The 25,875-nt window shown below is 41.1% G+C and overlaps 1 protein-coding gene across 1 annotated transcript; it reads right to left on the reverse strand.

Moving 5' to 3' along the window:
- Positions 1-706: 706 nt before the first annotated feature.
- On the reverse strand, positions 707-25,862 carry LOC120553454 (protein phosphatase 1H-like). The gene is made up of 10 exons (XM_039791853.1): positions 25,599-25,862; positions 20,218-20,407; positions 16,581-16,952; positions 13,418-13,530; positions 12,468-12,552; positions 10,988-11,106; positions 8,414-8,477; positions 7,389-7,496; positions 3,543-3,694; positions 707-2,239 (listed from the first exon to the last, which is right to left on the reverse strand). Exons 1-10 carry the CDS (start codon positions 25,835-25,837, stop codon positions 2,092-2,094), a joined length of 1,590 nt encoding a protein of 529 aa, XP_039647787.1. The 5' UTR covers positions 25,838-25,862; the 3' UTR covers positions 707-2,091.
- Positions 25,863-25,875: the final 13 nt, after the last annotated feature.

The raw sequence follows: 25,875 nt of genomic DNA on the forward strand, positions 1-25,875 counted from the left end.
TGAGTCATTTAGCGAAGTGTGAAAGGGATTTCTTGAAAACCTAAATATCCACACAGTGTACAGCATACAAAATATTGACTTAAAAAAAGAATTGGTTGACATTTTGGGAAACGAGCATATGCCCTTTCTTGCTAAGAGTTAGATAAGAACATTGATACCACCCTCACTTTTGTACACTAAATAAGAAGCTGGCTACAGCCAGGCGACCGGTACCTTAGCAACTTAAATACAGGAAGCAGCGGGAAGCGTTAGCCTGGCTCTGTGCAAAGGCGCCTACCAGCACCTGGAAAGCTCACAAGCGAACGTGTGTGGTGTATTTTTTCAGCAAACAACCCCTAGCTAGCTATTTCCCCCTGCTACCAGTCTTTAGATAAGCTAAGGGTCTCCTAACGCACAGAAATGAGAGTGCTATCGATATTCTCACCTAACTCAAAAAAAGCAAATGTGGAAGCATGAACAAACATTCCGCGTTCGCCAAACATCCAGCCAAGTTAAAACATCATAACCATGAATGTTAATCACCAACTAGTCTATATCCACGACGTTCCACTTCCGGGATTGCTCCGGTGGCAATGGAAAGTCAGCCAGATTTCACTAATTTAGGCCGGATGTCCGTTGCCTTGGGCTTCCTCTGTGTTGGCATTTTAAACTCTGGTGGATTTATGAGGACTATGGTTAACTGCTCCTCAGATCTCTGCAGGGTAAATCCAGACAGCTAGCTAGACTATCTGTCCAATCTGAGTTTTCAACCTTTTGAACGTACACATCCACCAAAACAAGTTCCTTCCCGAGGCTATTTTGCAGAGGCACCGCTGCTCTGTACGGCTCTTAGTGCCACCCAAGACGATTGTGATTGGTTTAAAGAAATGCCAATTAACCAGAGCACGTTTTTCTGTATTCTGTGTGGACTCGCCAGACCCTCCCCCGCAGCACTGTGGAGGAACGTCTGGCAATGCTAGACTAATTACCAACTAACTGCAACTAAACACAAAGTAATTTATTTTTAAATGTGAAGACTCCATATCAGATTAAATGACTTAATGACTTGTAACATTTTTTTCTCTGCAGATGTAAAATAATGCCAATTTTCATATTAAACTTTGTTCATAATAAACCAGATCAAACTATGTCCCCACTGTTGATCCATACAGGCTGAAGAGCTTTCACTCTACAGTAAAACTGATTGCTCATTTGCCTTGCTACTGTGAGATGGTCAACTTCAGGTCCTTGTATCTTTTCTTCTTCATTCACATTCTTAATAACATAACTGAATGCATGTGAAACGGTGAAACCCTCTCCCAAATTTCCATGTGACAAAAGATTTCCAGGGCTGTTACCAACTGAAAGCCTTCGAAATGACAACAAGATGCTCAGAATGGGAACAGCAACGTGGGTTCGAGCCAAAATCTCATCGCTGCAATCAGTCTGTGATCTGAAAAGCATCTGGAAGCAGTTCTTCAGCAAGTGAATCCTTCAAAGCCACACTGTGGCGAAACAGAAAACGCAGCTGACCAGTCAGCTTGGTCCATGGTCACAAAACAGAGGTTTTTTTTTTTTTATAAACAATTTGACTGTACATTATAGGAAAAGAGGGGAGGACTAAAAGATAGTGAAGAAGATGGGCCATGTACAGCACTGCAAGAGAGGTACGAAAGAAAAGAGGTATTTTCTCTGCTTTGTAAGAGCACTCGTCTATTTCAGCTTTCACATCTCTGCAGAAGTTAAGTTTAAACAGGCCAAATTATTTCTGACAATTTTGATTCATGACACAAACTAATCAAATAACAATGTGTCTACATTTTCATGTTTTTCAGACTTTTGAGGCTTTAAAAAATAAACTAACAAAGCAGAGCTGACTGTACTGTTCCCCCGAGCTGCCAACTTGGGTGACCGACAAATTCTGGACTCCTTTGGAGATATGAAACACCAACAACTCCAAATATCCAAACATAGTGGTGTATCCTTGGTCTAAGGAAGAAAACAAATGTGCAAACGGCACTGAGGAAACTGAAGGGGGATTCTCAGTTCAAATCAATCCTGTTGGTTCGAGACCCTCCAGGTTCCTTGAACTGCAACATCTCTGTGGGCTCTTCAGGCCTGACGGTTGCCGTACATCAGCGGTATGATGAAGGCCGAGATGTCATCTCCGGAGCCCAGCCGCTCATTGGTGATCCTCCAGCCTCTGTCCCTCAGCACGCCACGCGCTCGCATCACCAGGTCTTGTGCTGCCATTGTATACCTGGACAAACAACACAAAGCCTGTAATCCACAGTATGTAGGGCCCTTCCACTGAATTGTCATATTAACGGGCATTTTTTTGCCGTTTTTTTTTTTTTTTAGGCCACCTGACAGTTTTTGGGGTAAATTAAATGTTTTGTCATTATACTGTCCCACTGTATTAATCTCCATTTTGCCTGAAAATACCATATTTAGACTTTACAAAATGAAAAGATATTGGACCTCGTCTGCACTGGTGAGACTTTCTATTTTTGACTTTATTTTCAGATTTATTATATTAAAGTGTGGCAATTATAAGGAAATGGTACGTGGCCAAGGGAGTAATTTATCCTTGAAAGGGTAACAATGCCTGTTAAATAAAACAGTTTAACATGAAGGTATAACTATACAGTCAAAAATATTCTTTTTCCTTTACAGCATAGACTGTAAAAATAATGGACGTATTAGCAGGTTTGTGTAATTACCGTTTTGGTTTTGAAGCCTTGAGTTTGGCAATTTGGCTGGCGCTATGTTGTTTTTTTTAAACCGGATGTGACTATTTTTGTAAGCAGGGGGGGGGGGGACTGGGGACGATAATGACGCAACTAAGCCAGTGTTGTCTTGTATATGGTTTAAATGGTACTGCACTAAGGTGAAAGCTAAAGAGTTTGAGAGTAAAAGAGTAAAGAGAGCTAAAAAGGTGCCAACTTTTAACCGGCCGACGCGTGTCATCCAATGGAGATTTACCGACGGGTAAACGCGACCTCTGAGCACTGGCGCCGTTTATTTGCATGTACGGCAATACACGGAAAATCGGCAACCTTTTCAAAGTTACTAGCTTACGCTAACCCTAGCTAGCAAGCTTGGTTGGCAAGATGGTACCGAACAGCATAGCTTAGCATTGCTAAGCCTCTGTCCTGATTGGCAGGTTGTGTAGCCACACCCTAAAACATTCCCTGCTTTATCGTCTATTTTAAAATAAATGGGACCATCATTTACAACATCATGGTGTATAAAAGAAGACCATAAACTTATTATGAAAATGTTTAATAAGATAATAAATCAAGTGAGATGTAAGGTCATTTTGTCATAGACTTTAATGCAATGGGGCATCTTTTTTGAGCCAGTGGAGTCGCCCCCTGCTGGAAATGAGATAGAATGCAGGTTTGAGGCACTTCCACATTAGCTTAACTTTTCAGACCCGGAGAACCAACCATTATTTTTACAGTCTATAGTTTACAAAATTAAAGCAGCAACCCTGTAATTAAAAAGAAAGAAAGAAAGAGAAAAAAAATCTGAAAGAAAAAAGGAACCAAGCAGCCGACCTGTGTAAGTCATCGGGGTCACAGTTGGCTAGGAATGTGGTGACGGCTTCGGCTACTTCCTGGTTGGAGAGAACGTCCCAGAGACCGTCGGTTCCCATTACCAGAACATCATCAGCCCCGTGCTCATACTGCTGCAGGTTATATACCTTAACCTGAATGCCAAAACACAAAACATGAAAGGTTTCATTAAAAAGTACCAACAAAATTACTTTGGTACATATTATGCCTTAATTTACTTCCTTAGTGCAGCAAGAGAGGACTCACACACAGAGGATAAAAACGATATTAAAAGGTCCCATGGCATGACAATTTCACTTTATGAGTTTTTTTTTAACATTAATATGCTAGAAATGGCGATAGGTGTAAACCGAGCCCTGGGTATCCTGCTCTGCCTTTGAGAAAATGAAAGCTCAGATGGGCCGATCTGGAATCTTCTCCTTATGAGGTCATAAGGAGCAAGGTTACCTCCCCTTTCTCTGCTTTGCCCACCCAGAGAATTTGGCCCACCCATGAGAAAGACAGAGACATCATGGCTTTCAAACGAGCAAAGTGGCAGTTGGTCAAGGTCACACCCACACCCTCCACCTTGCCCCCCCCTCTCTCCTCCTCAATAGCTACAGACACAGAAATGGCACATACTAAGGAAAGCTCATTGTGGGACTGACTCTAGTGGCTGTAATTCTGCACCAAGGCTGAATTTCGGGAAAGAGACTTCAGATACAGTATTAGGGGACCACTAAAGGTCTATATAAAAGCATCCAAAGAGCACCATGTCATGGGACCTTTAAGAGTCTGGATTTTAAATGTTTCTATTTGATACATTACAGGGCTTCCCATCCTCAGGGAAAAAGCTAACATTTGTATATATATATATATACACACACATATCAGTATGTGTATGAAAGTGTGTCAATGCCATGGATTTGTATTGCACTGGTGTGTTTGTAATGACTTGACCTGCTGGCGATTGGCTTCATGTGCGTTCAATCAAGCCCTAGATGATTGACGAGGAGCACCTGTAGAGTAAGCCACATATAAGGTGACTCATCACGCATGCTTCATCTTTCACTAAGGAAAGTCCAACAGGCACTGAAACATTGCCCTTTTGCACAGTTTTTCATTGCCTGGACAGCTCTGTGATGTGTCAAACATACAAATATAAAATCCAGACTCCAGTCTGAATCACTTTTTTTTCTTCTCTGTGTGCGAGTCCTCCCTTGCTGCGTTATACCCCCCCCCCTGACTACTGCGCCTAAGAAGAAGACAAACAAAGGCTGAACCCTTGTGAACCACGTTAATTTACTTCCTTGCCAACAACTGGTCTGGTCGCATCACACATTGGTGGTTATCAGATCAGAAACCAAAACGATGACATCAGAATTCAGAATTATAAAGTTACACCAAAGTGAAAAGTTTCTTTAAGTAGCTGGCAAGATCAAGTACACTCAGCAGAAGTAGCTCAAGTTTTTTTTAAGGGTGAGAGTCCTGTTTGTGAGAGAGAAAGAACGAGACACAGAGTGCTGAGAGGAGTTCAGTCTTCAACGTGAACCTGGTATGAACCCGGGTATTAATGAATTAAAGATCAAGCAGAGAGCTCTGGGAGGGGAAATGTAAAACTCTGTAAGACAAACTACATCAGGAGATGAAAGAGCTTTGAAACCAGCGCCAGACAGTCAGATAGGTGAGCTTGAGTTCTCCTGCCGCAGAGGACCTTGTTCAGACAGAGGTGCAGATATGACAGGGGTAGACGCAGTGTAACTGACTGATCCTTTTATATAGGACATCATAATTCACGAGACAAAACAAGGTCAGGAATGGGGCTGAGAAGAACCAGGATGAATGGAGGAAAGAAACACCTGCAACATCTGATCAGGGTTAATGGGTTTAAGAAGATAGATGCTGACATGTAACACAGACCAAACGCAGATAAATCCTAACAGGAAACCCAGGCCAACCACAGACCCAAGGTGATATCTACTGGGTTTTAACCTGCTGCCCAAATCTATAACCGTTTACTGGATGGCAGTCTTCTTCACTGCCTTTGTTGGCACACGTGTGTTTCTTCGCGTGTTACAACCACCTGTAGATAACTGGCTTAGTGTGAACCCATTGGCAGGACTGTATTGAGTCACCCGCGTGCACATGCATACTTGTGCGTGTGCACGAGACAAACAACATGGGGACCTACTCATAAAACAACTGCTAAGTACTAGTGTTACTAGTCACCAAAAATTACTTTTTTGTAGTCAAAAATAAGGTCCAGGTTTTTTTGAGTGTAATGAAGAAATAAATGAAGAAAAATGGTGTTGGGGAAATATTAGAAATGCTCCTTTTCATGTCAGCCGGCTGGATGGGCGTGTCAGTGTTTGATTGACAGCAGCTGGCAGGCTGCCAGAGTGCCGGTGTTACACCCAAGCGAATGATAGCATATGGCCAATCCCAATACACCCTTTGCCCCTACCACTTAGCCCTACTGTTCCGTTTCACACGTTTACATGTAGCGGTAGTGATTTCAGTTCTTGTTGGGATAGAGGGGTAGGGCGAAGTGGTATGGTGTGACCGTCCATAGGCACGGTTTTTCATAGGCACACTCAAAAGCGAGTGTTTTGAGAAATCCTTCAGAAATATCGGCAAGATGGCATAAACAAAACAAAAAAAGGAACCCACAAGTGTATTTATCTTTTGTTAATAAAGATTTAAAAGTTAGGATAACCATCATATTATGTTGTTTTAATATATTATAGATGCTTTCGGAGGCGTAAGAGCCGCCAGCACAGGCTGCTGTCAGTCATGTAATACATGAAGATTTTGAGCTTGGCTAAAAGCTGTTAATGTCACTTCATTAAGTTTTTAATATATTTTCAGGTGAGAAAGGAACCATTTAGATTCCCAATATGTGGTCAGATTTTCCTAATAACACCTATTTAAAAATTTGCTGTGACTTTTTTCGGAGATGATAGCTGCAAGTCAGACTGGCCGGCGGCCATCTCTGAGGATACTGCTGCCGAGATTCCGGCAACATACTTAATTAAACCACTAGCCTTTGAAACTTTGTTCCGAGGGGCAAGTCAAAAAGTCAATCTCAAAAATTCTCACAACTGAATGTGACTTTTGTTTTTACTCTGTAATGGATGCAACTTGAAATGCAAAGTCTGATACTTGTGATTAAAAGTCAAGTAAAAGATACCCCCAAAAAAAGTACATAAAGACTTGGTATAGTGACGAGAGTAAATGTAATTCATTACTTCCACCCCTGGTTAGTGGTATATAAAAGTATGGACCATGACCGAGTCCAACTGGACCCAAAGTGACATTTGGAAGTAGATTAACATGCTGTTTAATTTGCTACAGCTGGCTATCATTAGCTAATTAGCCTGCAAGCTGACGTCAGCGGTGCACTTTAGTTTGGTGGCCCGTTTAACAAGTGCAAGAAAGTGAGATGTGCTCATGTTTGTAAGTTAGATAAACGTGAGACTTTAGCAGCAAAGTTAATGTGGGTTGTTGTTCTGTGGCTCCTGTGTTGTGTAGCAGGCTTCTGGCTGAGTAAGTGTAACTGTCCGCTCTGCCTATGATAGAACGCTAACGGTACTGCTTAATTCAAGATTTGATAGGCTGTATTAAATAATAAGGTCTCCATCTACGTAGACACATGCAATGCAAAACTAGGGGATGCCATCATGAAACCCAAAATTCATAATATACATTTCTCCGTTTTGGTTTCTGAACACAGGACATGTGATTTACAGAGCAGATATGAATGCTGTAGCAGACACACAAAACATTTAGTTGGACTTTAAGCTTATTTGTCTCAGCATGACTTTGACTATTTGCAGTGTTGGCTCTTACCTCAGGGCAACAGGAAAGGAACGGTTTGATGTAGATGTTGGAGTCATGAACTTTGAGGTCATGGTCACCAAGCCCACGGGTCACCCCGATGGTGGCCAACACTCGTGCCTGTAAAACAAAGACTGGTTTAGTATAGGTTTCTTATGCATTTTCATTTTTTACACAGCATTTTTGCCAGAAATTCTGGGGTCTGTCAGTTAGCCATTATTACCTGTAGACAGCTGGACAGTAACCGAGATTGCAGTGTTTTACCCTGATGAATTTACAAGATATGCGGGCGGTGGTGGAGCTGGTAATTGCTCACAGTACAGTGTGTTGCAAAATAGCTTTTTATTTTGGTGTATTACATGTAAATGTGTGCACTAAACAAACAAATATCACAATGTGTGAAACTGTTCAGAGGTCTGTAGAGTCTGTGTTCCATTAATTATCAAATTCTTTTTCAAAATTCTTCTCTTTTATCCCTGTACAAAAACTTGTTTTGTACATTCTTTGAATTCACCAGCTTTTCATCAGACAACACTGGTGCTGTGTGGTCGTCAGATGCTTTTGTCCGTTACGTCTCTCTTTGCATCAAACAGAATTGATTGAAAACATGAAACAAACTGACATGATTGAAAATTTGAAGCGTTTTGCACAATTTATTTGGTGGAGTTTTTTAATTTTCGGTTTTCTTCTTCTCATCTCATCCCCTGCTGTCCCAGTAGGGATTAACTTCACTTCTCAAAGAGATGACTGTCATCTCCCGAGTGGAGTGTGTGTGTGTGTGTGTTGGATGTAGCTACTGGAGTGAAACAGATGGACTGTCTCCTCTCCCTCTTCTAGTGAGGGTATACATTGATACACACACGCACAGTGTGGTACTCGCACATCTGAGACCAAGTGTTCGCCCACTCTCTGGGTGGCTAGCAGGCATGCAGTGGGTGTCAGATTGACAACGTTCGAGTAAGTGAGTGAGTTTCTCTGCAGTTCAAAATTCCAGAGTCTATTTAGAGAACTTGGAGTAGACACGCACGCACCCCTACCTTTTTCCCTTCCCCATATATCAGTGGAAACTTGAGATCTTCATCGTTGATGGTCTTGTATGCCCTGTGTTTGAGGAAGGAAAAGAAAAACAGACCGAGACAGTGAATGAATCGTTTTCTGTCTGACACATACTCACACAGAAATAATAAACACACACTTAAAGGTACTTTTGTGAAGCAACTTACATGTATTCATTGCTTTGTATTGCCAATGTGTGACAGGATTGTAACGTAACTTAATGAACTTTCCCGACTTTCTCTGTTGCCGATGAGAACCTGTGGACTGATTTCTATGTAAAGGACTCCAAAGAATGTGACGTTTATGCGCACTCACGAGTGCCTTGCCTCTCTTCAGCTCCACAAGTGAACAACAATTAGTTAGCTTGCTTGCCAATGTGGACAAATTGCTAGCTAGCTAACATAGCAAAATGCTATCTGAAGTGGAAAAGGTCAGACAATTCATCCAGACTCCTGGGACTGATCTGGCTGGTTAATTGGCTAGCTCTGTAATATTACGTTATCAGCTAACGGTACGAAGCAACCAACGTCACATCCGTGCAGCATAGCTAAGTTACAGCTAGGTGGCTAACCTTAGTTTGCTTGGTTGCTAACATCATCACCAGCAAAATACGGTAGTAGTTAGTTGTCTAGCTTGCCAAATTCCTTTACGAGCTAACGTGATCCATCCACTAAGTTATGTATTATGACAAATGGTTTTGATTTAAGCCAACAATAAATGATGAAATGGTACAAAGTTCAGTCTTTTGTATTTCATGTCACTGTTTGGCTGATGCCCAGGATGCTCGCTTGCGCCTACACAGTGCAAGCAACAGGATGTTGGCTGCCGGCCACCAGTGTCATTAATAACGAGGATTTTCAGAAAATTCCACATAGTACCTTTAAGAAGAAGAACATAGGTGTATTGAAAAGAGAAAAATGAGACCTTTGAGGTCTCTTAATTCTAATATCTTCAACAATTTCCTCAGTGTCATATTGGCCCTGGGAGCTTCACAACTGTTCTACAGCCTCTTCATCAGGTCTATCATTAACCATCCTAACGTAACATAACCAACAGCCTCTGCCAGCAGGTCTTTAAGCAAGCCACTAACCGCCATGGGACTGACTGTGCACGTGCACTCCAGTGATTTAAAATTGAAAAGGTCTCGTGTTTGTGAGTTTTGCATTAAACAAATATAAATTTCCTTTTTTTGTTCTTGCTCAACCATTGTTAACAAACCTATTGTAGGTGGGAAATAAAGCCACTACCATCCTTGTAGATTTTGATTCTGTGTCTCATTTTGGCGTCTCTCTAGAGTGCAATAACAAGTTTTTGCTGCCGAAACTTTTAGCGAGAGACAGCGTGGGGGAGGGGATCTTAGAACACACAAGCAAACAAAACCAAAATGAGTTCAGAAGTGCGCAAATGGAAGCAGAAGATCTGAAAACACACTTAGAAATGGAGCTTTGATGTCCAACTGAAAGACTCCACGGCTGATGTACTTAAACTAGCTAGATTAGACTTGGTGTCAGCAGTCGGCGGAGAATATTAACAACTTCAAACGGCTTGAAGTTCTGACCAGGGTTTGCTCCATCTGTCAACATCTTTGGGGTTTGTTGGACAAAACAAGCAATTCAAAGACATCACCTCGGGCTCTGAGAAATTTTGATGAGCGGTTTGGCTCTCGAGAAGCGCCATATGAATACTGCCTTGTTCAGGGGCACCTCAGAAGTAGCTGCCTCAGAAGCCACAGTAGCCATAAGCAGAGTCATCATGCATCTCTTGGCTTTCTCAAATCCCTCAAAATGATTCTCCAGCTGCCTTGGTTTGTGACCCAGGCTAATTGAAAATCTTCAAAAGGACACCCTGTCCTTCTGAGATATGGGCAAACATTTTTAAAATGACTCCAAAATACTTCCTTGCTTGGATGTGAGGATAAACATAACAGTAGTCCACACAGTGGCACATCCTGTCTGGCACATTTCTGCTCTTGACGGGTTGTTTTATTGTGAAATAATCATCACAATACACACAGTACTGTATGTGGCTCTACAGTATGCATCAGTGAGTGAGTGTGTGTGTGAGTGAGAGTAGCAGTAAAAGCAAAAATCTCATTACTGGCTTCCACTGAAGCCACGCTCAAACAGCATGGTGCCTCGCTAGCCCACAGAACACTGCACATATTGGGCCATCTCTGCTGTATCATTATATCATATCAAGTTAGGCTCAGGGAGCTCCCTCATTAGCTCTCTGCTGGTCTCTCCAGCTCTTGCTGTATAGAAAGCAGCAATATAAGAGGGAAAGGGAGTGAGGGAAGCAAAGATTTAGACCACAGCATGATCAACTAATGAAATTCTTTTTCAGATTGTGGTTTCATTTAAGGTGGATGCAGCTGGAGAGGAATGTTTGCCATCCTCCAAAATTAGCAGTTTTCATTTGACATCATAATTTGACAGCCATGACAGCCAACATTCATCTTAAGCACACATTTGGAGGTCTGCCATCTTGAAGTGCTTTGTCTACTTACTGAAAATATTATGTAAAAGAGATAATAAAAAAGATGGAGGAAGACTTACCATCCATTCATGGTGAAATCTCTGTAGAGCATCCTCTTGCCCACCTCCTTCCTCTGAACTCTCCGGGGAAATTCCAGGTGCGTGAACTCATTTCCTAACAGGTGAGGCTGCATGAAACCCTGGAGAATACAATGATTGTCTTCAAGTCAGTCAAGCCGCTAAATGTGTGGCAGATTTGCAGATCAAATCATCTTCCATCACTTTGGTTTTTTTGTCACTTCACTCTCAAGCCTGTCTCATTCTGGAATTTTGAGGCTGATTATAGATTGTAGAGTAAAACAAGTGTGACCAATTGGCCATGGCTGTTGTGATTGACATTGGATTGGATTGCTGATTGTAGGATAGAGCCAATCCCTTCCTTTGTTGAACATTAAAAATGCCTTAAATGTGACTTAAGTTTGGTTATTAAAGAATTGTACTGAGCAGGATATTTTACAGTTGAAATATAAACTTGTTATTGCTCTCTAGTGGAAAAAGTATTTAACGGAGACAGTATTAAAGTGCCCATATTATGAAAAAAAAATCACTTTTTTCTGGGATTTGGGGTATTATTTTGTGTCTCTGGTGCTTCGACACGCATACAAACTTGAAAAAAAAACATCCATTCTGTTTTGAGTGAGATATGGGTTTCTGAATGATTCCTGCCTTCAGTCTACGGGTGAGCTGGTCAAAATCTGCAGGGCTTTCTACGTCAGTAGCCGAGACAAGATGGCTAACCGCTAGCATGCTAGCGCTAGCATGCTAGCGCTAGCATGCTACTTCGTTCTCAATGGCAAAACACTGCTACAACACACACAAGTTCACCATAATCTACAAAAGAACTACTTACTACTCACACTTCTTATTATTTACTTGCAGAAATACAGTATATACTAATAGATCGGTGATAATATCAGCCATGCCAATGGCTCCCACTCAATCTTATTAATATATGATACTGTACATATATCTGTGCAGGAAATATAGGCAGAAGAACAAGAATAAGAACAAAAGCAGTTGGTAGTGAACTTTGCTTTCCACTAAAGAGGCAACAAGCGAGTTTATCCAAACATCTTTGTAATGTATTCATGAAATGAAAAGCAACCCTGGAAGTGTGACTGATTATTGCCACTGACTATAAAAAGGTCAATCATGGCCAGCTATTTTCAGCTGTTGATTTTCCCTGTTGTATAGCTCTATAGAAAATTGACGGACTTCAGATGCCTTGCTGATTGTGTTGCTTAGTGTGTGAACACACGGTGAGACACTGTGGCTAACAATAAGCACTGATCCTCTGGGCAACTAAATAAACAGACCTGGCTTTGTGTGACTAACCTTATTACATATATTTGTCAAGATTCAGAACTAAAAGACTCTACTAAATTCATACTAAAGACGACACTAAAGACTATGCGTCGTACAGCCCTACCCTTTTTAAGAGAAGACACATAAACACTCTTTGTATTTCTATGTCAAAATGAATGGTACAGCGTTTTCTTACCAGGAACTGGAGTCGCTGTCGTTCTGATTCTGGTGTGAACTCTGTCGACATGGGAATGATGTCATTGTTTCTAATAATGATAGCCCTGCAGCGACACAAAAAGTCGGACAAGTAATGTACATGCAACCTTTGCACTGAAAAGAAGTCTCTGCCCCATCATGTTGTCAAAAACTGGCTCAGGGAAATGTGACAATGTGAGGGAGTCCATGCAAGAGATTTACTTAAAGGTCCCATATTGTAAAAAGTGAGATTTCCATTTTATTATAAAGCAGGTTGAGGTGATATATAAATAAAGTATCAAAGTATCAAAACAGTCAATGGGAAATGCACACAGGCAGTATTCAGAAATGGTGTCTTTAAATGAGCGATCAGGACTTCTATACGGTTATGATCACAACTATACTATATATAGGTAGAAAGTGCAGCTACAGTGCTGTTACAATCATTCCCTGGCTGCAATGACGGTGCAAAGACTAGAGAGAGAAAATGCGGAAGATTCAGAAGACCCAGAAACGTTGACCAATCAGAGCAGACTTGGCTTTTTTTTAATGGGGTGCTTAAAGAATTTTTTTTGCTTTTTAAAGCATTAAAAGCATGTAAACATGTTCTAGTAGAAACCCAAAATACAAGTACGAACCTGAAAATGAGCGTAATATGGGACCTTTAAAACAAACAATTTATATTTAAAGGTGTAACAGCAAAAAAGATGAGCTGTAGGAAGAAAGAGACAGGGCACATAGACCAGTTTTTAAAGCACGGAAAGCTGACTACCCTCCAATGTCAGCCAATTTCCTGCTGAGGTTGGCCAGGACAGCGTCCAAAACAGTGAGAAGGGCGTCACAATGTACTGACATCATATGTTTTTGGGTTCCTCCCTCTACTGCAGTGTAATTATTTCCGCCTGCTTTACATACTCTTTCATTTAGTGGACAGAAGATAAGCATACACACCTGCTGTCACCTGCATTCCCAACGTATAGTTTTCCTAGCAGGTAAACCACAGTGAGAGCTGTACACCCTCCTGTGATGTTATAGACTTGCTTCTCTTTCTCAATCTGGGCATCCTGGGAAAGGGAGAGACAGTTGTCAATCTTTAATGAAGCATCACTTAAGAAGCACAACAGAAGGAAAAAAAAGCTTTAAAAACCTCCCACAATCCACCCACATTCGACAGTAAAAGTAAAAAATCCACACTGCAATCAGCCCACACAGGCAGAGGGAATGCTTAAATACATAGTCACTGCCTTATTCTATTCAATCATAAATATGAAGACAGAGACGTAGGGAAAATAATAATCAGAAAGCGAGCGAGAAGCAAGACTGAGAAAACATCTGATCAACTTTGAAGAAGGATGGACGATGTGTGGGCATTGTTGCAGACTAGCGATCGGTTTAACCTGAACCTCTCGTTGACCGCGTCAGTACACAAGAACTGTTTGTGCATGTATAATGTGTGATGACAGTGATATGTGAGAGGGTTTGCATATTACCTTCACATGTCAAGGTTGAAGAGGCTTTATACTGATTGTACATGCATACACTTAGAATGCGTTTTTAACCCCTCAATTTCATAATGCTTATTATGCATTTGTTACTTGAAATTCACCATCTACAACAGGGATATAACCACATTATTTTTTCTGCTTTCTGAAACCCTGCAAACAGAACTCTCTGATGAGCAGTTTTAGTTTTCCTGCAGGTGGACTTCTTTGTACAAAGAACACAGCTTTAACTGATGCAGTGATAATCTCCTACAAAGAATGTCAAATCAAGTGGAAGAGTGCTTCTTTTTCCATGAGGGGGGAGGGTGGCGGGTGGTTGATCTGAGAGAAGCTTTCACAGTGATCTTTTTAATCTGGGTACCGCAGCTTGAACAGTGTGGACTGTTTTCCATTGCCATCTAGTGGTAAATACTGCATAGACTTTGGTTTCTACAGCCACTCTCTTCTCAAAGCAATTTAAAAGAATTATACAAAACAAAAGAGTGGAAGGGAAATTTAAAAGGTTGGGATACATTTGGTGACATAAAAAAGTACATTGGCCTCTAGCTGTTTCTTCAATAACACAGAATTTCAGCTAAATATCTTTAATAAAAAAAAACACATGACTTGAGACACTTTTAGTCAGATGCTTCAAATAATAATTAATAAAGGCTGGTTTAGAAAAAGAATGAATAGGCTATATTTGGGTCTTTTTCGAAACTTTCCCCTAACGGGATTCTTCTGGGCTTTTTTTTTCCTTACTCAGGACATATACAAAATCAGTTGAGTTTGCTTCTGTTGCAGTTTTTTCAAGGTTGACCCCCATTTTGGCTTAAAATGACTGGACTAAGTCTAATGTGTATGCCTGGAGCCATCATTTCATAAGCCAGATGTCAAAATACACTGTAAATAGAGATGCTAAAGATTTTGGTCGGAAAATAAAAAAGGGTGTGTGTTATATATGTGTGCCTTTTTGCCCTCAGGTCAGAATATCAGTGTGTGTATAGCATATGTCATATTATGACAGCAAAAACTAATTCAGCAATTGCTACCAGCTTTTGTTTATCTGTGATTATTTGCATTGTCTTGGCTCCTTCAGTTACTACATGTGTGTAATTCAGGCCTGTGTTTAATGTGTGTGCAACTGTGAAAAATTGGGAATTTCCCCCTCACGGGATAAAAAAAGGCGCGTCTTCTTCGTAAATTTTCATAAACGCTTAGTATTCATGCAAATATTTACTGCATACACACTGGCACTATGCCTGTTGCTACAGCAGAAATAGATCGAGCTCTCCAGTGCTAATGTTTTCCTTCAAATAAGAAAAAAAAAGAAAACTTTGTGCCGATCCCATCTGTTTCCCATGCAAATTAAATATAATTCATTCAAATTGAAGGATTTGTCCCTTTGTGTCATACCTGTCACAGTGAAAGTTGTAGAATACACATACGCACTGGTATACTGTATCTCTTGAGCGAGTTAGATAAGTAAGAGTAGTAGGTTGAGGAATGGGAAGGGTATGGGGAAACGAATCAATGAAATGAATGCTCTCTTGTGTGTGTGTTTTTTCTTTGCTTTAATTCTGTCTTTCCGTACCAAATTTTGTATATAAAAGAATAATGATTGTAATCTTACTTTCAACTTTCTAAAAAAAGAGCATTGACTTCTCTAGGTTACTGTCTGTACAATAATCTTTGGCTCAATAAAAAACATTTAGAAGCAAATTTAAGGATTTGTGAATCTCGTGATTGCGGGATGACTTGATTTCAAGATATTATATTTCATATATTTATATATTATTATCTAACACATACCAACTGATCTGAGTATAATCAGATGTATCTCAACAGGTAAATGTACTCAACTAACCACCTATTGACCATCAGCTACAGAGAAACACATTTCTTCTTATGAATATATGTCATAAGTCAACTGTCCATGATCCCAATAATCTGTAATTATTTTTCTTGATTAATCGCCCAGGATGACATATTCAAATGTCCTGTTTTAATTCTAACCCAACAATATTCAACTGACTATCAGCAAGACTTAAGAAACCAACAAACACTTACATTTGAGAAACTGGAACCACTTATTTTCTTTTGCCATCTTTGCTTAAAAAATGACTTAAAAGAGTAATTGATCATCAAATCTGATGCAGATGAATTTTCAGTCATAATTAACGGACACATTTTTTTCAGGTCTAAATGTGTGTAGATTCACGTTACAACTTTCAGGTAGTAAATAGTTTACAAAACATGTGACATGTCATAGCAGCCTAAATAACTTAAGGTGTATTATATTGATTATTACATTGATATAATATTCTCGAAGTGTGGAACTCCGAATAGAGGAGAAAGCGGAACTAGCGCAGGCTCTAAAGATGCTGATAATGGGATGATGACAAGGCAGGTCTGTAACTGAGAGGTCAGACAACTGATCCCCGCAAGAAAATAATGAAAAATTTTCTGCAACCTGGTGGTCAATTTCTTGACATAAAACTCTCAGCCCAAATCATAAAATGTTATATAATGATGCATGGACAGAGTGGCTTCGGGTGAGTGTGAAAGCTTTCAGGGCCGATCAGGATGAGTGGGCTTAAGTTCATCATGGCCTTGCTGCACTGGTCTCTTACCATCTCTTTGAAGGCGTTCTCTATGGCTCCTATCACCAGGCTCTCATGTTGGATCTTCTTCTCAGTAAAGAAGCGTGGCGGAGGCGGGGTGTTGCTCGGGGAACCGGGTGCACCTGAGGCCCCGCGCAAAGAAGCGGCCCGGGTCAGGGCTCGGTGAGGGCCTGGGGTGTTTCCCTGGAGGTAGGGGTTGTTGTCGGGCTCCTCACCCAGGACGGTCGGTGGCAAAGAAGCAACGTTGCGTAGGATCTCGATGACGGCCTGGAGCTGGCAGGCGATGTGGTGCTGCAGTAGGCGGGAGGCGACAACTGCTGCACCTGAGCCGGCGTGGCCATCGAACAAGGCCCAGTAGTGGAACACCAGTCCTTCACTGTCCTGCAGACATATACATCATGTATATTGATTTAATATCAAGTGGCAACAGCATGCAGTAGCACAGCAAATTAAGAGTGGAATTAAACATAATCACATTCAACCACACAATCCTGATTAAAATGATAAAGGGATTTAACTGTTTTTAACTCAATAATGAATATCATCACACCCACTAATCAGTATCCCACCCACTGTCTGTCTGTCACTGCCAAATCAGACTTTCCACAGAGAGGATCTAGAAGAAGATCAGCATTCAGACTCATTTCTTATTATAAAGCCAAATTCACCAGTGGGGCTTTGAATACACATAAACAATGTTTTATAAATGGAGTCTGGAGTAGAGTTTAGATTCTCAGCCCGAGCCCGAACCGGACCTGACCCGACCCACGAGCCGGGCCGATTTTTTTACGCCGCTATGATCGGGCCGGGCCCTTGATCGAGCATTTGTGTTTTCTTAATCATTACTTTATTAGCCTTATTCGGTGGGGAGAAACCTATGCCTCTCCAGCTTCTCCCGTAGCTCTGGGTGTATGTCCTGTCCTGCACTGACTTGAGCGTGAGGTAAACTGTGCTGATATCATGTCTCCCCCCTCTGCAGCACTGTTGTCAGGCTCGGGCTCTTAATTCCAGTTAATGTGTCGGGCTGGACTCGGACACAACGTGCACGGGCTCGGGTAGGGTCGGGCTTGATGTTTTTGGGCCCGATCTAAGCTCTAGTCTCAAGTGTGCCACGGAAATAACTACAGACTTTTGTTTATATAGCATTTAACTCCAGACTCATTTTTACATAAAATAAAATGTCGTGGCTGTCCGGAAACATCTTTCTAAACTTAAAGCACAGATGTAATATATTTTTCAATAGAAAAAAATAATTTCCATTATGATTACTAAACTGTTGCTACTTGCTATAATGGTAATTATGATTTTGTTAACAATTTGATGGAGCCCATATTTTTTATGTATTTACAAGGGGCAGGAGCCATTGTATCAAATGTTTATGTTCTTGAAGGCGCAGACCTCTCCAGTCGCCTCACTGTCAGCTCTGCAAAATTTGTGCTGAATTGTCTATTTTACAAATATTAGTTGTGCTTTATGTGGTTGGCGTGGACGGTGATGGTATGTGGCTAAGAGGCTCATCAGGATCGGGAAATCAACTTGCTCTAAGTCTCCTGCTGACTCTGATAGCCTCATGCTAATCAACTGCTGACTCTCGTCAGTAGCCAGCTCGTCAAGTCAAGTTTTCAAATGTAAACATCAGAGTAAACCCCGAGGAAAAGATGGAGAAGATGAGCTTAAGCTAGCAAGACGATCCCTGCGGCCATCTTATGACTATGAGTCGCTCGTCAGGATCAAGACATTTCACCGGTCTCCTGCTGACTCTGCCAGCCTGGCCGGTCAAGGTTTCAGAGTAAAGACAGAGGAAAAGGTGAAGATGGCTATCAGCTACGACCTATGGCTACCATCCCAACTACGTGGACAAGCAAGACCATCTCGGTGTCCATCTCCATCTCTACATCAGATCGGGCACCGCAGCAAGCGTGGAGGAATTAATCACCAACTGCAACTTCTCTGCTGAGCATCCTGCTAACCGGTGTGCTGGATGGCCTCCGTGCCGTGTCAGTTTCCAGCGGGGATGTTGGGTGAGCTGTGGTTTCCTTTCGCAGAGACTTAGCTGGATCCTGGAGCGCCGGCGCCATTCAACCGGGTGACTCTTTTTCTGTGTGCCGATCTGATGGACACGTTCTACTTCATGATGACTCATGCACAAGTTTAAGGAGCTGATGGGATACAATTTCACTGGAATTGTAAGTTGTACGGTTTCATGTAATGGGTTCACAGTAATGGGTTTTCAGTGGAAAATCTATATAATTCAGACAGGAACATTTCTCCCACGCTGTGAACTAAAACAGCCCATCAGTCCTTGGCAGTCATGGACTGTATTACAATGAAATCAGGGTTTTGATGGGAAACACAGCTGGGTCAAAGGTCACCTCCTTGGACAAATAAGTGACTAAAAGTCAAGATATCAATCAATATCGAGACAAAGATTATCCTACTGCCCTTTTTCATTTTCAAGTAATGAGAAATTGTATTTTAAATTCATCTTTTGGCTCATAGTAAAGCAACATAAGTGTAGATGCAAATAATTGATCTAAATAATCTGACAAAAGTAGGCAAAAGTCCTCCTCCAGCTCATCATACCATACTCGGGCTAAAATAATGTAATTTTTAAAACATACAGCAATTTGACATTTGAAAAAGAAAGAAAATATACATCTTAATGACTAATGCTGCTGGATGGACTCGTAGTATGTGTGAGGGAACGCTGGGAGGAGAGGCCCAGGAGAAAACATCGTGACTCATCCTGTCTAAAAATGTGTGGGAGCTGCAGAGAGGCCAAACCTCCTGATCTCATCATTTCCCTCTGGAACACCTCTGTGACGTCTGTGCCATCACACACACACTCTGCTTTGTAATACGTGAGCTTAAATACACTTTCTTTGTCAAATAATGTTGCTGTACATCCTGCCCCATTAAAACTGTACCAGGACTTGAAAGAAAGCGAATTACACCACATTGCCTAACAAACTTCCGTGCAAGCTTTCCCACGCAGTGCAGTGGGTGTAACCCTGGAAACAAGTGAGTATGGATGCAAAAGAAACTTTGAAAAATGACATTATGATGGTCTCTCTCAACAGCTTCTTCTATTCCTCTAAGAGAACAGATATGCAGTTTAGTGGCTGATAGCCAATTTGCGGAGGCGGCACTGACTTACATGAGAATCGGAATTAAAGTCCAAAACAATTCATGTTACCATTATTTATGGTTGAAATGACAATTAAGTTAATTATTTATACATCTTATATATGTACAAGGGGGGGTTGTATCAAACCCCCCCGTGGTTTGATAAAACCTGCTCCCACCAAACCTAAAACATTCTTTTCTCCTTAAATGCAATGTTTTTTTCATAATGGATGGTCCACAGTGAATGTTACCTTCTTAATTACATTGTCAGCTATGGCTGGGTTAACTCATTTTACACTATTTTAGTTTATTTTATTAAACCAGGATAATCCACTCAGTATCAATACTGCTTTCCATGGAGCCCTGGCACATACTGTACTGTATATTAACAAGACTAAGACTCTACGGTCATGAGTATGCCTGTGAGCAAAACTGTTTAAAAAAAGGAATGTATGTACACTTTATACCCTTTGTGCATATACTAACACATTCAATGGAGTGCGTATTTGTGTCTTCTTACCTCTCCCAGCTTGCTGTGGTCAATACGGAGGCCCAGGCCCTCTCCATTGGGAAGGGAGTTGCGTCTCTTGGCTGTGGGGGTCTTGCTGGGCGTGGAGGGAGGGCAGTAGCTCATTGGCCTCCTTCTTGCTACAACCACCTCGCAGCAGGCCTGGTCCTCATTCAACGCACTCTTACCAGCATTAATCACCCTGAAACAAAGGCATGACGTATACAGGTTGACTCATATTGTAGGCTTTCACTGTTTGTCAGACACTCAGAGGTCCTTATATAAAAGTCACATTTGGCAACATACTTTTGGCATTCTTTTTTTTCTAGATAAAATGTTGCAACAAGCAACAGATGCACCATTTGCTGTGGTATCCCAGTCTGACAGCTGTGGTCTGGAACAAGCGGTGAATGAAAGCCAACATCTGATGCTTTTTGTTGGATGAAACGCTACTGCAGTCTTTCATGGTAATTATGGCTCACTGCAGCATCACAACAATTAGTCAGAGCCGCAGCCTGAGGTTTCTATCTGTACACACAGTGAAGCAGCTGGCTTTGTATGTTACATGTTCCTGATGAAGATCAAACACGAGAGCTTTGTTTGTGGTACTGCTCTGCCGGGAGAGTCCTGATGCATCAGGACAGTCACTTCTGGGAGAATTAGAAGTCTTTGTTTCTGTGCGACTATACATACGTGCCCAAAGCCCTGTGTGTGTGTGTGTGTGTGTGTGTGTGTGTGTGTGTGTGTGTGTGTGTGTGTGTGTGTGTGTGTGTGTGTGTGTGTGTGTGTGTGTGTGTGTGTGTGTTTCCTTATTCATCTTTAGTTGTCCCTTATTTAACCAGGCAGACCACAGAGACGGAGAGGAGAGATGAAACCTAGTAATGATTAAGGACAGTCACACAACAAATGTGTGGTTCACATAAAAGCTTTTATATGATTTTTCACATTTCAGCATTTGACAACCATTTTTTATATTTATATTTATATTGGGCCAGGCCATGGCCAGGATTTGAAATATACTGAGGGCACTGGTCTAAGTCTCCCCCCCCCCCAACACATACCCCACCCCTTGTCAAATACTCAAAAGTTTTGACTAGACACCAAAAATAAAGTATGAAAGCGTTTCCATTACAGCTTGTGATAGCTAATGTAATTGGGCTACCAATAAATAGTAAGAAAATAAAGATTGTGGAGAAAACTCCAACGAGTCTTACAGACGTCTCTGGAGGGTGTTGTGAATGTGTGTGTGTAAGAAATTGGCATGCCTATTTATAGACACAGACTGTGGATGTTTTCTGCTAGGCAGCATCAATGTCTGGTTCTTTGTCTCAAATGCAGATAGAACGAAAAAGACAGGAAAAGGCTTGTGTCGAGATACTCAGCGAAAGTGACGTTTTTGCTTGTATTTATAGGAGTATGTTAATAGCATGCACTTAAGCATATCTGGATTTTAGACTTGCCTTTTGCTGTTCCAATTTTTCATTGTTGTTTTTATGTTGTGCCACATACACTTGCTTTTGTAACAATGGCTAATACCCAAGTAAAGCATTTTTGAATTTGTGAGAAAAACAAAGGGAGGGAGATAAAGGGAGTGAGAGAAAGAGAGAGATATTATCTTGAAAGCTTTGTGTAGCATCCATTTCCACTGCAGACTATGTAGTGCATAAATGGGAGGATACCAAATCAATAAAGGACTTTATATTTTTAACATGGTTTCAATGTTAATTTGTTTGGCCATTTGGCTTTAATAGACTGCAGTGGAAATCCTGTAACCAAGCAGCCGCTTTTAGTTGATTTCTTCTTTTTTTTTTTTTTTAAATGCGTATGGCATTTTTGTCTGATAAATGTTCAACACAAGACATTTATTATTTACAGGATGCAAATTCTTGGCCTCATGCTGAGTCTTTTTAAACTACATTCAGACTACTATAATGCTCCACTGAAACATGGTTAATTTGCCTCTGCTGGATTGTAGGAACACAAGACATTTTTTTTATCCTCTGGATATGGCAGCAATAGTCAAGAAACTGCATAAAGCACTGCCACAGTTGATGAAGTATTTGTTATAACTGTGCTAATAACTCCCATAAAGTGCAATATGTTAACAATGGAACTAGTTTCCATCCTAAGTAGGCAATACTACATACTAAAACAGGCAATACTTTGGTTAGAATGGGTCATTCACCAAGCATGCATAGTATAAAAGCCATCATGTCCAGAGGGCTGGTCCTTACTATGATTACACAGCTCTGCTTTCAAACATAATACATTACCACTGCACCCGTAATTATAGTAGAAAATCCTCTGAGTTATTACGCACATAACACACTCTGACACATCGACTACTTTTGAGCTCATGATAAACAAGTCCAGGAAGTCTTTGTCAGCTTCATCGAATCTGCTGTCAACAAAGAGTAATATGATGACCTAAGTATGTGTGTGTGATCATGTCCTGCAAGTTGTATATTATTGTGTATGAAAAAAATACATGTTTATATGAACTCTTAACCCTAAAAACTCTTACAGTCCTCATGCTTTATGACTACAATGTGTTAAATGAGTCCAATCAATAATGGATCATTCTGTGCTACTCTATTTCATGGTAGGTGCAGCTGTTGCCATTGTGTGTGTGTATGTGTGATTAAAAATGCTCTTGCATCTAATTTGTCCTCATTTCACAATTTGCAGGATGAGTGATAGTTATTTCATTTCCCTGCCAATCATGTTTCATTCGGAAAAACAATTAGCTTTCCTCCCATTAGGAACAAAACCTAATTTCCCCCTCCATTGTCAGACATCTAATGCCCTCTTTGTTTCTTTACCCTTGGCAACAGATTCTGGGCCAGACATGGGCCCCAAGGATGAAATAATTATTTGGCGAAGCACAATGCTTTATAGTTTTGCCTCTGTTTGACTCAGAACATCAAAGGAACAATAACAGCGAAAGAGCTGCGAGTTAAATACTTAAAACAGTCGTTCAAAAAGTCCAAATTTAGCACTTTTTCTTGAGGGTTTTGCCCAGGGTTGCACTACCACCTGAATAAAAGAGATACAAAAAGAACACGGCAAAATGGGAGAGTTTGAATGGAAAATGTAAGAATGGGTTCGTCTTCAATATGTAGTTCTAATGGGACTGTGAGGAACATCACTCAGATATGCAGTTTACAGTGATAATGGTGGAAAATGTATAACTGAAAATTCTTAGTAATTTTTTAAACAGTGGGTTCTTTATTTCACACGGAGGAAAAGAAAACACCTACACATTTCTAGTTGGCAACCGTTAATTTCTGCGAGCTGAACTAACTAATTAAGCCAACATTATGAACAGGGCTTTTTAAAACTGCTCATTGGCATCGGAAGTAATGCTTAATTACAACTAGCGTGTAAGCTAGTTAGTGGAACATGCAAACATTTACAGTTTACGTACGTTCTTTAATGTTACACGTTTGCTCTCGTGCTTTGGTTTTAAAAAAAGAACAACATAGACACCACTTTTCAATCTTTTTACATACTGACTATTGCCTTTACTACAGCCCCATGCACAACAGTTTAACATCCAAAGCTTGACATGCTAGTTGCAGTTGCTAAGCTACGATTGGACAATTTCACATAAGGAAGGGGTTTAGTGAACAGTCAATTATGAGCATGACAACAAAAAATGATTTGATTTCTCAATTCCTGATGTCTGCTGTTTATGCTGTGAGCAGAAAAGAGTAGAGAGTACGAGAGGCAAAGTGGGAGGTGTAGGAGCGGCGAGAGCCAAAACGGCTGCTGTAATAACAACAAAGGAGGTTTTAATTACAGATGAATGCTGGTACGAGCTGACCTTATTAACGAAACCGGTCCCAAAGAGACTTCATGCTTCATCTCTGAGTATCTGTGTGTGTGTGTGTGTGTGTGTGTGTCATAAAGACAGAAAATGAAAGAAAAACAAAGGAAGGAAGGAAGATGGAACCAAAGACCTGATAAACAAACAGTTTCAGTATTATTCTATTATAATCCAGGGGGAGAGAAGAGAGGAAGGGACTGAATATTTATAATAATAATAAATGACTTGAAGGAAAAACCTTAGAATTCAGAATGGGAACAGACTTGTTTCCTAAAAATTAACTGATCAAAAGATCTTGACTTAATGGAAGAACTATTATTCTTGAAGGAAAGCAGTAGTAGATTCACAGACATCTAGGAGCAATTATCGTTAAAGATCTAAGGTGGCACCCTATCTTTACTTCTTTGTCATTCTGGAGCTATGTGATAATTGGTTGATTAGCAATCAGTTCCTTATTTTTCCTTGTTGTGTGGCACACCATGCTACATCCAGTAACATGATAATCATTAAGTCAACAGAGGTATGAATGAAAGAACACCTTGTGCAGATATTAAGGGGAGTGAACTTGAAATACACCCATGTGCTGTATGTAGTTGACTATTAATAAACCACCGCCTACCTCACACTAACAGGGCTTTTCTGAACTGATGGTCCTCTGCTATACTACAGTATGCAGCAACTAACTCTTTACTAGGGTTGGGCGAAAATCAGATATCACGATATTCTTGACCAAATACCTCGATATCGATATTGCGGCGATATTCTAATGTTGACAATTGATGCTCTAACAAAATATCTTCATACTTAGATTTTATATAAATAATCATTAGTAATGTGAATGTAATGTCTAAGTGGGGAAAAGGCAAATAATAGAACAGCTAGAACAGTCTGGTAAGTTCAGAAGAGTACATCACTTTACTCTAATGCAGCCTTTAAAACCAGTAAAAGACAGCACTTGTGTCATATCACGATATTACGATATCTAGTCTCATATCACGATATCGATATAATATCGATATATTGCCCAGCCCTACTCTTTACTTCAGTGCGTTAAAGAAGAGTCAGCAGTCTACAGTATATCTGGAGGCTATTGCCATGCAATCACACGCTGACACACAGCTAGCCATAAATAGAGCACAGTTGTAGACTAATACCCAGATGCTGCTGGTACAGTAAAGAGTGCATCATCCTCTTGCACGTGAATACCAGCTTGAGCTCTCTGGGTGGGTGCTGTGATCCGTTGGATGAATGCTGTCATCCATGTCCATGTCAATGTAAATATGACACAAAGCTTGGAGAGCAAAAGGATGCTGCATGGGTCCACGGTCAAGTTGGAGATGGATGTCAGTCACAACAGGTGCAGGTCCTAAAGACCCAAGAGTGTGTATGTCTACCTGCCTGCTTTAGGAGCAAATCAGTGAGATAAACTGTTGTGATGGACACCTGCAAGCACTTGGGCCTCAACAAGACTAAACGCTGACGCTTTAAATTAAAAGGCCACCGTGACGACACTTGAAAGACAACATGCAGGAGGCGCTTTATTATGGCAGCCGCCGTTACTTACTCAGCGTATCCGGTGGCCCACGGTAATCTCCTTGTTTCCTTCAGGATGAGGATGGGCCGAGCTACGTGGTCCGCGGAGCACTCGATCTCATCCAGGGACAGTCCAAGGAACTCGGGTCTCATATATGGGAATTTCAGTGGCAGCTCGGAACCAGCGTTATTGCCCACTCCGCCGGAGTTGCCCCCGGACATGATACCGCCCATGAACCCAGCCACTGCGGACTTGACCCGGGTGAGCATGTTGGTGGCGCGTCGCGGCGGAGTGTCCGTCGGCCGGT

Source organism: Perca fluviatilis, chromosome 23 (genome assembly GCF_010015445.1).
Source record: "Perca fluviatilis chromosome 23, GENO_Pfluv_1.0, whole genome shotgun sequence".
NCBI lineage: Eukaryota > Metazoa > Chordata > Actinopteri > Perciformes > Percidae > Perca > Perca fluviatilis.